Here is a 16,598-nt window from a genome sequence, read left to right on the forward strand (position 1 = left end):
TTAGAAGAACATAAACTTTTAGGCTGAGTTGAAAATATTATTCAACTGTCTTCTGATTTATACTATTGTTGCTGAAAAATCTGCTATTAATTTAACTTTGTAGATACTCTGTCTTTTCCCTCTGGCCACTTTCTTAGATCTTCTCTTTGCGGTTTCATTATGAGATATGTGTCTGTGTTTATTACACTGCTTGGAAAAACATGCTTTTAATCTGATGATTCTCCTCTATTTTCAATTCTGAAAAATCCTTGACTTTTATCAATTTGAGTACTGAATCTCCCTACTCTATGATTCTGAAATTCCTATTAAAGTGTATTAGACTTTCCTTTTCTACCCATTATTTTAACCCTGCCTTCGTATTTTCCAATTCTGTGTCTAGACACCATTATAGAGAATTCCAATTTATTAATTCTCTCATTAGTTGTGTCGAATTTGCTATTTAGCTCTTCTACTTAATTTATAAATTCAATTAACCCATTTTTCCACTTCTAGAATTTCTACTTTCAAGAAATCTCTTGGGTTGATTTTGACACTTCTGTTCTTTGTCATACTTCCAAATCCCTGTTTTATAATTCTGTAATTGAATTTCTTGAACATTTATTTCTGCCACTTGTCATTCTGATGATTTTCACTCACGGCATCTTGTTTCCTTGCATGTCTGGAATCTGGGATTCTCGGAATTTTGGATTCCGTTTTCGGGCACAGAGCTTACTCTGTCCATCGGGCCTTTTCTGTGAGAATACCGTAAGGCCAAGTTAGAGGGGGCGACCTTCCCAAGATAATTTATGTTTTTGCTTATGCCAAACTTTCTAGGACATGATCAATCTGGAATCACTTTAATTTCGCGACTTCGCGCTTCCCAGAGAACGCTAGTTGCTACCAATTTCAACTCCAAGCTCACGTAAGCACAGGCCTACGGTTGTAAATTCTCAAGGGAAACTACCTGCCTCCCCATCCACCCAGGTCAAGACAATTTTCTTATATACTCCCTGTGTCAGCAAAAGGATCTTTCTTCTAGTCCGTACTTTCACTGAAGGTATAACCCTAAGGATGTTTTACCACCTGAGGGCCTCGGTCTCCATTTCATACCTTGTCTCTCGTGCCTTACACACTGCTAACCAAACCCACATCTCTAAATTAGGCAGAGATGCAAAGTCCCACCAGCTAAAGGCGGAGGTGCACAGCTCTAGTTTCCAGCCTCCTCTTGCTCCTCTCTTCCTTTCTTACAGATGCAGCTATGCATATCCATTTTAAAAGGATATTTATGATACCTTGCCCGGCATTTCTACGTCTCGTAAGAGGACATTCTCCGGCCGTTTGGCTATTTCGCTACCATTGCCAGAAATGTAAGTCCAGGAGCACCTTCTAAGGGTGACAAGAGAAGCTCTACATGCCTTCACAAGCCCGGCCTCGGAACAAGGAATCGAGCCAGGTCACCTGAATTCGCTTCCAGCTTTAACTCTGTAAACAGGTCCCTGGCACCACCCTCCCACAGAACAAACCGTGGGTCCCGGGCCATCCTCTGGAATACTTGCTTTTATCTAGGCCCCACCATTTCTGAGGAACACTGGAGAGAGAGCTTCCAGATAAAGGTGAGGGACTGGACACAAACACTACTTTTACTCGCTCCCGTAATGCCATGAAAACCACAGCACAGAGGTTTTTTTGAAGGCATAAACCCACGAGGACAAAGAGGACAGGAAAGAACCACAGAAATGAAATTTTGAATGGAAAACAGATACACAGTGGGTCAATAACCACACAGACTCCTGAGCTGGCTGTGGAGAAAGCTGCAAAGGACCCTCCAACACTCAGGAATTTGTGGCCCCCGATGTCTCTTAAGTCTGGGGTAAAGATGAGTCCAAAGACAGTATAAGGGGCGGCCAGACCCTCAGAGCTCACCACCACTCGCCATGGCTGGGGGCTGCCTCCCCCAACCCAGCAGAAAGTAGGTTATTTTCCAAAGAAGATAAAATAAAGAACCTCTGGACAGGGAGGAGGAGGAAAATTTGAGGGCACAGGCACCATACTGAAACAAGAGGAATACAGGCTAACACAGCCAATGACGAAATTCCAGGTCTCCTCCCCCTGTGGCTCCTAGGATGTTGGCAGCCGGGCCTCTACCTACTCTCCCCCACCAGTCCCCAAGCAGAAAGCAGAAGATACTTCTCAGGAGAACGTGACCAGCTTCAAAAACAGCCCGGTCAGATCATCCTACAGTTGGCAGATTCTACTCAGGAGCTCACAGTTTTTAAATTTTTTTTTTTCAACGTTTATTTATTTTTGGGACAGAGAGAGACAGAGCATGAACGGGGGAGGGGCAGAGAGAGAGGGAGACACAGAATCGGAAACAGGCTCCAGGCTCTGAGCCGTCAGCCCAGAGCCCGACGCGGGGCTCGAACTCACGGACCACGAGATCGTGACCTGGCTGAAGTCGGACGCTTAACCGACTGCGCCACCCAGGCGCCCCAGGAGCTCACACTTTTTAATCAGTACTGAGGTCCATCCTTAAATATGAACAGGTCTAGGAAAGCCAAAGCCACTTACCTGAGAGATAAACACAGGCGGGGTTTAACCAACTTACAGAAAACGTATCATGTAGAGAGAAGATAACTTCAAAAATTCTATCAATACCCTCAGAGAGCTCAAAAATCAATACATCCATGAAAAATAAATAGGATGTCATTGTTAAAAAAAAAAAAAAACAGAATGAAAGAGCTCTCAGGAATTAAAAATGCATATATATGGCAGAAATGAAAATCAACGGAAGGATTAAAAGATAAAATTGAAGAAATCTCACAAAGTAAACACACAAAGATACAGAAAATAAGAGGAAAAGGAGAAAAGACCAGGAATCTAGAGGCCCAGTCCAGGAAGTTCAACACCTAAATTACAGGAGTTCTAGAAAGAGAAAACAAAAGGGAAGAAATCAAAGACCAGCACAGTGGAGGAAAACAGGTCCCCCAACAAGGCCCCGAAAAGGTCCCACAACAAATGTCTACCAAGAAAGGTCACCTGGGGCACCTGGGTGGCTCAGTCGGTTGAGGGTACAACTTCAGCTCAGGTCATGATCTCACGGTTCGTGGGTTTGAGCCCCGCGTCAGGTTCTGTGCTGACAGCTCACAGCATGGAGCCTGCTTTGGATTCTGTGTCTCTCTCTCTCCCTCTCTGCCCTCCCTACTCTCTCTCTCAAAAATAAATGTTTAAAAAAAATTTTTTTTTTTAAAGAACCAGATGAAAATTCTAAAACTGAATAATCTGAAACCAAAAATTCACAAATACAGGTTGAAAGTAAACAAATGGAAATAAATATACCATGTCAACATAGCTCGAGGGTTACAAGATGAAATTTTGTAACATTAAGACACCAAAAGGGATGACTTCTTCCCCTGTTGAAGCCCCATCAACTGGTACTAATAACCAATATTGAAACAATTTCTCACCTCTATGAAATAGCACTTCAAAAGAACTGAAATGCTTTGACTTTTACTGGAAAAGCTTCCATTTTCCAATTTCTGTGTTGTTCCTTCTTTGCTTAAAGAAGTCCAGATTTCTGGACTCTCTATTCTCTCCCACTGCCTATTTAACTATCTAGCACCAAAAGCTTCCCATTTTAATTACTTTACCTCTACCACGAATCCTGAAATCCAACAGGCGCACCTCGTTCTTTTTCTTCAAGATAGCCTTGGCTCTTCTGGGCCCTTTGCATTTCCAAATTGGTTTACTCTGATTAAAGATTATACCCTACAGGCCTTTTCTGCATCTACTGAGATAATCCTGTGGGCTCTTTTGCTCTGTTAACATGGATTTGCAACTGTTAAATCAATTATGCACTTCTAAGATTAAAACACTTGGTCATGATATAATTTCTTTACATACTGCTGGATTCTATTTGTGAATGTTTTAAAGATTTTTGCATCTTATATTCATCAGGGATTAGTTCTGTTTATCTCTTACTCTTTGTTCCCTTAATCTGCTTTCTTTTTGAGAATTCTCTATTCCATTTGTCTCCTGTATTAGCTTGAAAGTTATCTTTCTTTCTTTTTTTTTAAACATTTTTATTTATTTTTGAGAGACAGAAAGAGACAGAGTGTGAGCAGGGGAGGGGCAGAGAGAGAGGAAGACACAGAATCTGAAGCAGGCTCTAGGCTCTGAGCTGTCAGCATAGAGCCCAACACGGGCTTGAACCCACCAACTGTGAGATCATGACCTGAGCTGAAGTCGGATGCTCAACTGACTGAGCCACCCAGGCGCCCCGAGAATCATCTTTCTATCCTTTAGTGATTATCCTAGAGATTACAGCATCCCTCCTTGATTTATCAAAACCTAACATTCATAGATAGTTTCATCCTCTTGGTGGCCAATCAAAGAACTTTTAGAACATCCAAATATTATCATTTTCAGTGTTCTTCCTTCTTTTCTGTATCTCTGACCTCCCCTCTAGATCATTTGCCTTCTGGCTGAAGAACACCCTCTTTACTTGAAACCTTCATTCTTGAGTTTCATTTGTCAAGTTTAGGTTGACAATTATTGCCTTTAGCATTTAAAGTTATCATTCCACTGTCTTCCGGCATCCACTGTTTTTAAGAAGTTAGTTGTCAATATAACTATTACTCTTGTGATCGTAATGCCTTGTCTCCTCTGGCTACTTTTTAAGGTTCTCTCCTAGGTGTTCAGAAATTTGGCTGGCATAAGAACAGGTGTGGAATTTTTATTTATCTTATCTAGGCTCGTAGGGCTTCCTGAATCTGTGGCTTAATGTCTTTCATTCATTTTGCAAAGTTCTTTTCTACTTCTACCTTTTATTTCTCTGCCCTTTATTACTGTGGCCCTGACTGTGGATCTTAGGCCATCTCACTCCGGCCTCTCTGCGTCGTTCCCTCTCTTCTGTATTATTGTTGTGTCTTTCCAGGGGTTTAGTCTGTGTATTATCTTCTGATCTATCTTCCAGTTCACCACTTCTCTCTCCACTTTCACTTAATCTCTTGATAAAATCATCCACTGAGTTCTTAACTTCTGTTAGTGTGCAACACAGATCTGTAACAGACTTTTCATTCGGTTCTTATACATTTTTACAGCTCTCGACTGAAATTCCCACTTCCTTGATCATAGCAAGCACTATTATTCAATATGCATACGATAATGCATATGATATGCATATGATAACAATATGCCAATCTGGAGCTCACCCAAGTTTGCCTCAACTGTTGATGTTTCTGCTGGCTACTTATTTTCAATGATCAGCCAGTCATGGTACATACAAAACTGTAAAACAATTTGAGGGAAGGGACGCCTGGGTGGCTTAGTCGGTTAAGTGTCCGACTTCGGCTCAGGTCATGATCTCGTGGTCCGTGAGTTCGAGCCCCACGTCGGGCTCTGTGCTGACAGCTCAGAGCCTGGAGCCTGCTTCCCATTCTGTGTCTCCCTCTCTCTCTGCCCCTCCCCTGCTCATGCTCTGTCTCTGTCTCAAAATAAAAAACATTTTTAAAATTTTTTTAAAAAATAATAATTTGAGGGAAAGTAATTTGAGGTGCTATACTCCTGTAATGATGTTACATGTGCTTCCAGCAGGCAGCTGAGGGCACCATTAATTCTAGAACACCTTAATCCTACTTTAAAGTTTATCTTCTTTTGGGGCACCTGGGTGGCTCGGTCAGTTCAGCGACCGACTTCGGCTCAGGTCATGATCTCATGGTTTGTGGGTTCGAGCCCCGCGTCCAGCTCTGTGCTGACAGCTCAGAACCTGGGGCCTGCTTCAGATTCTGTGTCTCCCTCTCTCTCTCTGCCCCTCCCCCACTCATGCTCTGTCTCTGTCTCAGAAATAAATGAATATTTTTTAAAAGTTTTTTTTAAGTTTATTTTCTTTTGGTTCCCCCTTGCCCTCATGTCTTTGGGGTTCCAACTCAAAAGGAGGGGTTCACTACCCTCTGTTTAAAGCCCCACAAGGCTATCAAATGAAAATGCAACCCTATGGAAGAACTAAAAAGGACTCAAATGTCAAAGTCACTACCCTGGGCCTCTGTTCTTACACAGATCCTGACTTGGTAGGTCTTCCCTATATTCTTAGCTGTACAATGCTTTCAGCCAGAGATGTTTCCCAAGTTTGTCCATCTTTTCCAGGTGCCTTCAGAAAGAGGGTTGGTCCTGGTCATCAACAGAGGAAGCCTCCATGTCTACCTTTTACCCAGGTTTTAGACTATTTTCAGGAACACATAATACCAAAAGGGGAGACTTCTCCTCTACACATACACAGAAACTACAATCACCTGTCTAGATCAGACTGTCCGTGGAAAGTGTTTAACCAAGACCCTAAGGGCAGAGGTCTGAAAAACAGTAATTTCTACTCCAAAGTGCAACCCAAGAGGGAAACAGAATTCTCTTTCAACCGATTTTATTGTTTCAGATTGTTAGGGACCAAACTATATCCCTCCCCCCCCCAAAAAAAAAACTCTTAAGTCCCAATGTGACTGGAGAGAGAAAGCCTTTAAAGAGGTAACTAAGGTCAAATGAGGTTATAAGGGTGGGGCCCTAATCCAATAGAACTGGCGTCCTTATAGGAAAGGGAAGGGCACCTGCTGTATGTGCACCCACAGGGAGAAAAGACGACGTGAGAACACAGGAAGCACGCAGCTATCTGCAAGCTCACCAGAAACCACTCCTGCTGGCCCCCTGAGGAAGACTTCCAGCTGCCACAACTGTGAGAAAAGAAGCCTCAGTTATGGAAGCCACAGTGTCTGTGGTATTTCAAAGCCATCCGTTCTATGGCAGCCCTAACAGTCTAATACACTGTGCACATGACCTGTACGATGTGGGACAGGCGACTGAGACCATCACTCGTTCTAGAAACAGTACCATAAATCCACTGGCCCCTAAATCCATAAGCAGAGCCTGACAAGTGGGCTTACACAAGGAACCCCAGTGGAACAGCGGCGGAACAGCAGGCAGCACGCTGAGGGAGAACAGGAACGCAGACGCTCCGGAGAACAAGTCATTTCAAACTGATCGCGGCAGAAAGTTAAACAAGGGCACACCGCACACACTCAGCCAGGAGGCGAAGCTCATCTGAGCCCCCTTCCGTCATGAGAAGCTTTGGACCAGATTCTAAAAGAATTCTGCAAATGTCTCCTACACCACCACCCCCCCCCCCCCACCATCATCACCGCATGTGAAATCAGGATCCTGCCATGCCATGATCTTGGCAAATGCACCGGGTTCACAAGGGGTGCCCTGTTACCCACAGCCCCTCACAACCTTCAGCAAGTGCTTCCCTCGCTCTGGAGGACGGAGGCAGCATAAGACACGGCCAGTGAGCTCACGAAGACGCACACATCCACATCCATCCCAAAGCCAGACCAGCACACACGGGCTAGTCCACTGTACCTCTCCTCTATCAACACAGTTAGCAGGAGACTCAGACACAGGAAGCCGCCTCTCTGGCTCTCCTCAGACACTAGATCTTGCCCGGGCACCCTTCACGAAGTGGGCTATTTCCCACTCCCCCGAAAGCTCTGCAATCGAGCATTTCTAGAGGGGGAGGAGAGGCTCACATACTCTGCAGAGGGTCACCTGCCATCTCACCCAGCTTCCACTCCCACTGCCGTCACCTGGGTGGCCGGGGGGTGGGGTGGAGAACAGTATAGCCATCACTCGATATCAATTCAAATTTAAAATACATATGTCCTGGGGTACCTGGCTGGCTCAGTCAGCACAGTATGCAACTCCTGATCTCAGGGTTGTGAGTTCAAGACCCAGGTTCAGAGTAAAGACGACTTAAATAAATAAATCTTTTAAAAAAAAAAAAACCCAAAATATACATGTTCTATGAAGCAGAGATTCCTCTTATCATCTATCCTCGAGAACCAATCTGCATAAACTATATACAATCAGAAAGTCCATCGATAGGAAACTCGATAAAATGTGGTCTACATACAAACTTTGAAATATTAAACAGCTATTAAAAAGATCCAGGTTGATCCATATGTATGAGAAAGACTGTCAAAACATATCTCTGACTTTAAAAGCCATGAACATGCAACAATACAGATGTAAGTCGCAAACATGGTGAACAAAAAATGGACACAAACTAGTTCACTCTGTTAGATTCCACTCATATAAAGCACAAAAACAGGCAAAACGGACGTGTCCTGGGAGAAGTCAACATAGTCGTTACCCTTAAGGATATAGGGGTAGAGACTACAACGGAGCAAAAAAGGGCTGGTGGGCAGAGGAGCTGGTAAATTTCTGATTCTCAATCTAGATGCTGATTACCTGGGCATATTCAGTTTGTAAAAATTCATCAAGCTGTCACTTCTGATAATTACATTATTCTACCTGTATTTTATACTCCAGTTAAATGTTTGAAAAGGTACAACACCATTTTAGGTTAAAAACTCTATTTCTTTAAGTACTTTCACAGATGCACAGATAAAATGTGTAGGACTCAGACGGGGGCCAGGGGTGTAAAGGGCCCTGGTTTACCTGTAATGTTTAATTTTCTGCAATTGAATGTATGTGCGTTATCTGTAAGACTAAAAATTAATAAAACTTAAAATGGGAAAAGAAGTTTGGCCACAGTGCCCTCTACTCCTCCAACTACACCCAGGGTGGCTAACCAGGAGAGTCCTGGGTAAGAGGAGGTTTGGAAATGGTTTTTCAGGTCAGGAAAGGCAGGATTGCATTGCCCTGGCTCTCCTTCCCCTGAGTGGCCCTGCAGGACCCACTCTCAGGTGGAGGGTTCACAGGAGGGGACAGCCAGGTGGAAAGGAAAATCAGAAGTCACCTCTGTAACTTTTCCACCCCTCCATTTCTGACCCCCAGGTCCTCAGGGCACAGAGAAGCTAGACCTCCTTACGAGGCCTGAGCCACAGGGCTCCTCTCTAACCCAGTCCCCGCCCAAACCAGCGGTCTAAGGTAGGCCCTGGTCTGCCTGGCTTATGAGCACCTGAAGGGAAGGTCAAAACTTGGGTGACAAGGAAACTCCCCAAAAAACCACAATCAAATAAATAAATAAACAATCTTAACCAATGGCTGTCAGCCCAGGGTTCTGAGAACTCATGCATGCTTTCTGAATTGATGGGGGGGGGGGGGGGGGCTGTTAAGAAGGAGGGTTGTCAGCGACATTAGACATTACATTAAAGGCATTGTCCTCATACCTGAAAACACCGTGCACCACTACACAAGCCAGAAGGAAAAAACATCCTGACATTAACATTCAAGAGAGTCAGCTTCCAAGTCAGCCTCCTGTTACCATTGGCTCAGGTCTAGGAGGCAAGCAGAGGCCCCACCCTCTCCTCGGATGGACAGACAACAGCTGGTCTGGTCACATCTTCCGAAACGCTTGACCACAAACTCCGGGAAGCAGCCTTCTCCAACCTCCAGCCAAGGGCTTGGGTTTCCAACCAGCCTTCCTTTTCCTTCTCCGGAACTAATTTTAGCCTCCTTGGTTGTCAGAGTGGAACTGAAATAGTCCGCAGAGGAACATTTGCAAACGAGAACACAAGCTCACCTCACAAAACACCTCTGCTCCAGCCCAAAAGCTGACCAGAGAAGTCCCTTTGTGTGGCAGGCCAGGCCCCTAGAGAAGGTCCCCTGGGGGGGGAGGGCCACACATCTGCCCAGAGAGGCAGGCTTCCTTTCCAACACCTGCTCCCAATAACCACATGTCCATGAATGAGAACACCCAGCTAGGGCTGCCAATCCCCCAGAGAGTCTGAATAAAAGCACACGTATGTGTACAGCAAGACTGGAAAAACCAGGGCGAAGCACGGCGCTGTCCAGAGGCAGGAGGCCGTGATTGATCTTGGGCCAGGAGGAGGCACGGCTTACCCCCAGCCCAATCATCACCTGGTTTCCAGTACCTCGGACAAAGACATCACTGGGCAATTTAAAACACAGAGACTCAGAAAAGGCAGCAGCGTCTCCTCTCCCCCATTTCGGCCCCCACTCCCAACTTGGGCATCCACGAGTGGCACCACCAGGTCCTCAAGAAACAAGCACCTCCGGGCTACGCTGGGCCCGAGTCTGGCGAAGAAAGACCAAAGAGGAAGCCCCAAGGGGGTGTGTATCTATTCTAGAGCAAAGAACTGGTGACTGAATGGGAGAAAAGAAAAAGAGTTCTGAGAAGGCAACAGGATGGAATGTAGTCTCAACCCCAGTAAGAAGCCCTTTAAAATAAACCCTGGACACACCAGTGAGTGGAGAAGTTGGAAACCCAAGCATTTGGGGCTGCATCTTCTAAGAGCCCAGTGTGCAATCTGATGCCCGGGCAAGCTGTGTCTTGCAGAGCCTGAGATCAGAGAAGAGCCCCCAGAAAGCCCTCCCTCGCAGAGCTCCGAGCAGGTCAGGAGAGGCGTGGAGAACAGACACGGGGTGCCTACCTGCCAAGCCCAACACACAGGCGCCCGGAGAGACCAAGCCCTTGGGCCGGGCCGTCAGGGCTGGCCACGGTGCTGCCCACCCCACCTCCCGGGGCCTGCCCGCCCACTCCCCGAGGCCAGGGTGGAGGCCCGCGCCCGTACCTCGGAGGAGAGGCTGCCCCCCTGCGCTGGCGTCCCCAGGCTCGGCGGGGCGCCAGGTGGCCAGCCTGCTCGAGGGCAGGGGCATGCCCGCGTCCTGCTGCAGCCCCAGAGTTGCTGCGGCCCGCCGCCAGCCTCAGCTCCCAGCCGCTGCGCGGGCGGCTCCCTGGCCCGCGGCCCCCGGGTTCCAGGCGGCACCGCGGCCCGGGCAACACGCACTGCCTGACATTCTGCGCGAGTGGGAGGGCGAGGCCCCGGTGCAAAGCTCAAGGCGGCAGGCAGAGGCGGGTGGGCGGGTGCGGGCAGGCGGGCAGGCAGGCTGCCTGGCCACCCACGGCCGCCGCCTCCCTGAAACCCGAACCGCTTTTGGGAAAACTCAAGGACGCCAGGATTCTCCTTGCTGGCTGGCCGAAGTACTCCCGAACCGCTCATTTCCAACCAAACTCTCAAAGCCGAGCAGGCTGAACAAACAGGGATCTCCCTGGCTTTGAGAAGAAGCCAACCTCCCATCCTGAATGCAGGAAGGGGGAGAGGAGGGGTGCCGTAGGCATTAGCCATAACCCCACCTCCCACAACTGTCTCTTTAAAAGCATGGGAACATTCCAGATCAGACGTTTTCAACCTCAGGTGATTTGCAACCCCTCCGTTTAGGACATTTTTGTTGTCACAATTAGAAGGGCTATTAGCATTGGGGTGCCTGGGTAGCTCAGTCCCTTAAGCGTCCAACTCTTGATTTCGGCTCAGGTCATGATCTCAGGGTTCTGGAGAGTGCGCTCCTCCTGGGGCCCTGCGCTGACAGTGCGGAGCCTGCGTGGGATTCTCTCTCTCCCTCTCCTTCTGGTCCTCTTCCACTCTCTTTCTCAAAATAAATAAAAATGAACATGCAAAAACAAACAAACAAAAAGAAGGGGTCCAGATCAACAATAGTGTTGAGAATTGAGAAACTCTCTTCTAGTCTACCCAGCCAGGACCATGCCTGAGAGCTGTCTATACAGCCTCATTCTCAAAAGTATTCCCCAGACCAACTCCCCCTGAGCCCCCAGATCTCAGTCCACAGTAACAAGCCAGTATCTACAAGTGACTCTAAGCTCTAACCTGACGTCCCTTGGTCCCTACTTGCACCACCCTAAGCTCCTAGGAAGGGGGTGAATGCATTGGCACTCAAGGGGGGGTGGTGTGCCTGGGGAAGGAAGAGAAGGCAGAGACCAGGGGCTAGCATGGAAACACTATACAGGGATCACAAAAGGCAGAAGCAAAGAAGTCATGTCCAGTGGTTAGAGCAAGGAAAGTGGAGGAAGCGATGTGGGAACAAGCCCAGTGCACCCCCAAAGACAATGAACCGTCCCTAAGGACCGGTAGAGTGGCTATGTGCAGGACAGCCAGGACTTCACGGAGCCCACTCCAGGGGGCTCCAGGTTCCTGGTATCCATGCAAAACAGCAAGTGCGTATGCACAATGCATGTACCGACTGTCACATGCACATGCTTTTTCTCTTATTTGTATTTTCCCAGGGGGAAGAGTCCACGGCTTTCATCAGAGTCTCAGAGGGGACTCACGATACAAAGGTCCGTGCTATAAGATGAGCACTCTTCACTGGGCTCCCTGAAAAGGTAATTTCGTGGGGTGCCTGGGTGGCTCAGTCCAATTCTTGATTTCGGCTCAGGTCATGATCCCACAGTTTGTGAGATCGAGCCCTGCATCGGGCTCATCACTGACAGCGTGGAGCCTGATTAGGATTCCCTCTCTCCTCTCTCTCTGCCCCTCCTCACCCCCATGCGCATGCACTCTCTCTCAAAAGTAATAAACAAACATTAAAAAAAAAAGAAAGAAAAGGCAATTCCTTAGGCGAAGTGCCAGGGGAAGTCCGGGTGCTATTTGGTGATTCTCGATGCCCAGAAAGCCCTGCAGGGTAGTACACCCAAGCTGTGGGAGACTCGGGGTTCCAGGACTTGTGTGTGCACACAGCTACAGAGCCTGGGAGGCTGGGTGAGTTTCTCTTATCATTTACCTCGGAAGAGCCTCTAAGAGATTAAGGGTGCCCACTCCTCCCAAAGGGCAGCCCCTCCAGCCAGCGACTGGCCTAGAGTACCCAGCAGGTACGAGGATGGGTAGCAAAGGACACTTTTCCCTGAGGAATGGCACCAGCACCCAGTGGCTCTGTAGTCTGTGTCCTTAACAGTCACCACTTGACCAAGCCTGAGCGTCCCTACACTCATCACACACACACACACACACAACACACACTTCTCCCCTGCGGAAACACACATCTTTGGGTCAGAGAGTAGCCAGCCTATGAGGACAAAGCGGGCAGTCAAAGCGGGCAGTTCCTGATAGGACAGACAAGGGTCAGGTCCTCCTCCCCTAGTGGCTCCTGACATTTCACTCAGAACATTCTCCACCCTACCCTCATTTGAACCGGAAATACAGAGATAGATGTCAAGAGTTCTTAAAAGATATACAGACGTGTGTCCAGGATCTCCATTGCAAGACAAGAACCAAATAACTTACTTTGTCGCAAGGACACTAGGCCAGGCCCAGAACCCAAAAAACTTGCAGAACTAACTGAACAGTGATCTTGTAACAAGCACCATGAGCCATTATGATAGCATAACAGAAGTTCTGCCTTTTCTTCCAGGCCTGCGCCATCCAACATGGTAAACCACTGGCTAAATAGGACTACTGAGCACTTGAATTGGGGAAAGTTTAAGTTGAGATGTTCTAAAACACACGCTGGATTTTGATGATAGTACCAAAAAAAAAAAAAAAATGTAAAATATCTCATTAGGTGATTTAATACTTATTACATGGTGAAACGATTACTTTGTATATATTAGGTTAAATAAATATACCATTAAAGTTAATTTCATCTTGTTATAGACTGTTTGTGTCCCCTCGAAATTCTTATGTTGAAACCCTAACCCCCAATATGACGGTATTTGGAGCTGGAGCCTTTGGGAGGTAACCAGGGTTAGACTGGTTCATGAGGGTGGGGCCCTCAATGTGGGATTAGCGGAAGAGGAAGAATGATCCCTCTCTACCTGGCCCTCCAAACACGAGGAGAGGCCACGTGAGGACGTGAGGACACGGTGAGAAGACAGCAATCTGTAAGCCAGGAGGAGGGCCCTCGCCACACCCCTACCATGCTGGCACACTGATCTCGGACTTCCAGACACTAGAACTATGAGAAATAAATTGTTATTTAGGTCACCCGCCTATAGTATTTAATACAGCAAGCGGTCCGAGCAGACTAAGCCACCTGTTTCTTTTCCCATTTATTGACACAACTACTAGAACATTTTAAGGTATGTATGTTGTTGACGCTACATTTCTGTGGGACAGTGCTGTTCTTGACCCTCCTACTGCGTGCTGCAGAGGACGGGGGTAATTCTAAACAGCAAGCCAGGAGCTGGAAGGAAGGGCATCCATGAACTCAAAGAACAGGAGAGCCAGCTCTCCCCTACCTGCGCCTGAGGCAGCTCTTCCCATAGCTGTTCACAGATCAGGGCAGTGGCCACTAGAAACGTCTAGCGACCCCACCTTCCTCCTAGGGCAGGACCACAGGTCCTTGGATTCCAGTCTAAGTCTAGCTGCCCCACTCTGCAAGGAACACTGCTCAGCACTACCCAGGCCGGGTGGGGGGAGCAGAGGGAAGGAGGGAAACGCAGTCCTTCCAGGGGCCCCATTCCACCCTGCCGAGTCTCATCAAGGAGGGAAGTGAGACTGGCGAGACCAGAGTGAGACAAATTAGGATGAGGGTTCCAGGTCTGAGGCTGTCCTGTTCTAGGAGGAGGCCCTCTGGGCAGGCAGGGAGAGGACTGAAAGAGCCCGGGACCTTCGAGAGGGATTTAGAGACAGCCAGGCAGGCTGCCGCGTGCCTATTAAGTCAGAAGCCGGCTCCTCTGGAAGGCAATGCCTTTCTTTCTCTTCAGAAGCATCTCAGAGCAGCACTCAAAAGGCAGAGTTCAACACCATCACTCTGCTTCCACCACACAAGAAATGGCTCCAAAAGAGCCGCGACGCCCCATCCCACACTGGACCCAGGGACCAGTAAGGGGGTCCCCGTCCTCTTGCTCCTGCACTCGGGCTACGCAGCTCCAAACTCCACAAGGAGAACTCACCTGCTTCGAGTGCAGACAACTAAGCTGTGATACATTCCAAGGAGGCGGGAGAGTGGGGGTGGGATGGGACGGAGATTCCCCCATCCCCACCCCCGCAGCAGCGCGGGGATCCCTGCCCCGCCCCTGCAGGCCAGGCCCCGCCCTTCACGGGTTTCCCAGACTCCGCGCTGCTGCCACCGCGGGCGGCAGGGGACCCGCGCTGCATGTGTAATGGGGGCTGGGAACAAAGACTCGCAGGACCCGACGCCCCGGCTGCCGCGCACCAGCCGCCCCGACCTCTCGGGGCTTCTCCCTGGAGCTTCAACGCGCGGCTCTCCACGCTGCTCAGGGCTGCCTGGAGCCACCCGAACTGGAGCGCGGAGCCCATCCCGGCGCGCAGCCCGAGTTGGGCGCGCCCGAGCACCGCTCGAAGAGGAAAATCACTGCTTCGGCCTTGGGGAAAAGCGCTTTTCCCGGCGGAATTCCCACTGTATGCACCCGCACCCACACACCCTCCTCCACAGGCACGCGAGCCGAACGCTAGCCCCGCCGGTCACCCGCCCCCGCCACGTGCTTCCCAGAGGCACAAACAGGGACCTGTTAGTGTTTCATCGCACCCCACCTCTCTCCCCAGGAACCTCAAACAAAGCGGTCCGTGGGGCGACCGCACCTCGCGTCCTGGGGCCGCCGCAGGGAAAGCGGGCGTAGGTGGGAGCTGGCGCCAACTGCCCGCCTCGCGGGGAACCACGACGCAGACGCCGGTGGGATGGGGTGCAGGGGACTCCTCCAGGATGTGTGAAGCAGCCCCCTTCGTTTGGCTACACCTAGTGGCTCTGAGGGTCGCGCAGTCCTGCCCCCAGCCCCTTCTGCGCCTACAATCCCGCCACCTCCGGGTTAGATCTGCCTACCCCGCCTGGCCACTTTCCCCACGCTCCGGTCTCCCTCTCGCTCTCCCCGGGTTCCACGCGCCCGAGTAGCCTGAACCCCGATCCTGAGGCACTGGACCCCGGCCCCGATCATGGGGTCGCCAGGCCGCCGCACCAACAAGACCGTCCCCCCAAGATTGGCGAGCGCGGCGCCCAGCGCGCCCCCAGTCCCCGCCCCGGGAGGTGCAAGCTGGGTGCAGGTGGCGCGGCGAGGAGGCCACGGGCCCGCCCTTTGTTGGTAAACACCGCGCGGCGCCCGAGACCGGCCCCGCGCGCCCTCCCCGCGCCCCCCACGCCGCGCTCAGTCCTTACCCGCGCACAGCGATCCCCAGAGGAGGGCGAGGGCGGCCCAGGGCGCCGTCATGTTCCGCGGCGCCGCCCCGCGGACACCCGGAGCCCGCGGGCAGGGCCGCGCGGCGCTCCCGGGGCGCGCAGGGCCCAGCGGCGGCTGCGCTCTTCTTCCCGCTTCTTCCTTCGGTCTCGTTCCCCGCGCGTTTCCTGCGCCTTCGTCCCCGGGCAGCGTGCAGGCTCCAAGGGCCGGGCGGCGGGGCCGGGCTCAGGGCCGCTGCGGGCGGCGCAGGTTGCGGCCCGGGCTCCGGGGCGACGCGGGGGCCGGGGGGCGGCGGCGGGGCGCGGGTCGGGGCGCGCCCGACTCAGGCATAGCGCGGCGGGGCTGGGCCCGGGCCCCGGGCGCAGGGGCCGAGTCCGGAGGGGCCATGAACGGGGGGAGGGGTGGGGGGAGGGGAGCTGAACCGAGTCCAAAATGGCTCCTGAGCCGCGGCCGCGGAGCCGAGCCAGCGGGGAAACCCGGATGTTGGATACAAAGAGGCGGGCGAGCTGGGCGGGGAGGGGGAGGGGAGGCGGGCCCTCCGGCCGCGTGGTCCGCGCCCCCCTCAGGGGCGGCGCCCTGGAGAAACAACAACAAGGAGGCTCCGCCCCCAACCCGCGCCCTCCGCCCTCCGGGAGGTCGCGAACCACCTCCGGACTGGAGGGCGAGGCCGGGCGAGCCGGCAGAGGTGGCGGCGATGGGCCAGGGACCCCGTGGCCGCCGCACCTGGGAT

The 16,598-nt window shown here is 50.7% G+C and overlaps 1 protein-coding gene across 4 annotated transcripts in view; it reads right to left on the minus strand.

The window, feature by feature from the left end:
• The window catches only part of ACVR2B (activin A receptor type 2B), a 39,758-nt gene extending 23,494 nt beyond the window's left edge, over positions 1-16,264 (minus strand). The window contains exon 1 of one of the 4 annotated variants that reach the window (XM_023260731.2): positions 15,850-16,264. In XM_023260731.2, the coding sequence (XP_023116499.1) occupies positions 15,850-15,901 (52 nt within the window). In that variant the 5' untranslated portion in view covers positions 15,902-16,264. Of the gene's footprint in view, positions 1-10,517; positions 11,251-15,849 lie in introns of those variants that run through there. The other 3 variants (XM_006936530.5, XM_006936529.5, XM_045037860.1) reach the window with 3 other exon arrangements.
• Positions 16,265-16,598: the final 334 nt, after the last annotated feature.

This window comes from Felis catus, chromosome C2, assembly GCF_018350175.1.
Source record: "Felis catus isolate Fca126 chromosome C2, F.catus_Fca126_mat1.0, whole genome shotgun sequence".
Taxonomy (NCBI): Eukaryota; Metazoa; Chordata; class Mammalia; order Carnivora; family Felidae; genus Felis; species Felis catus.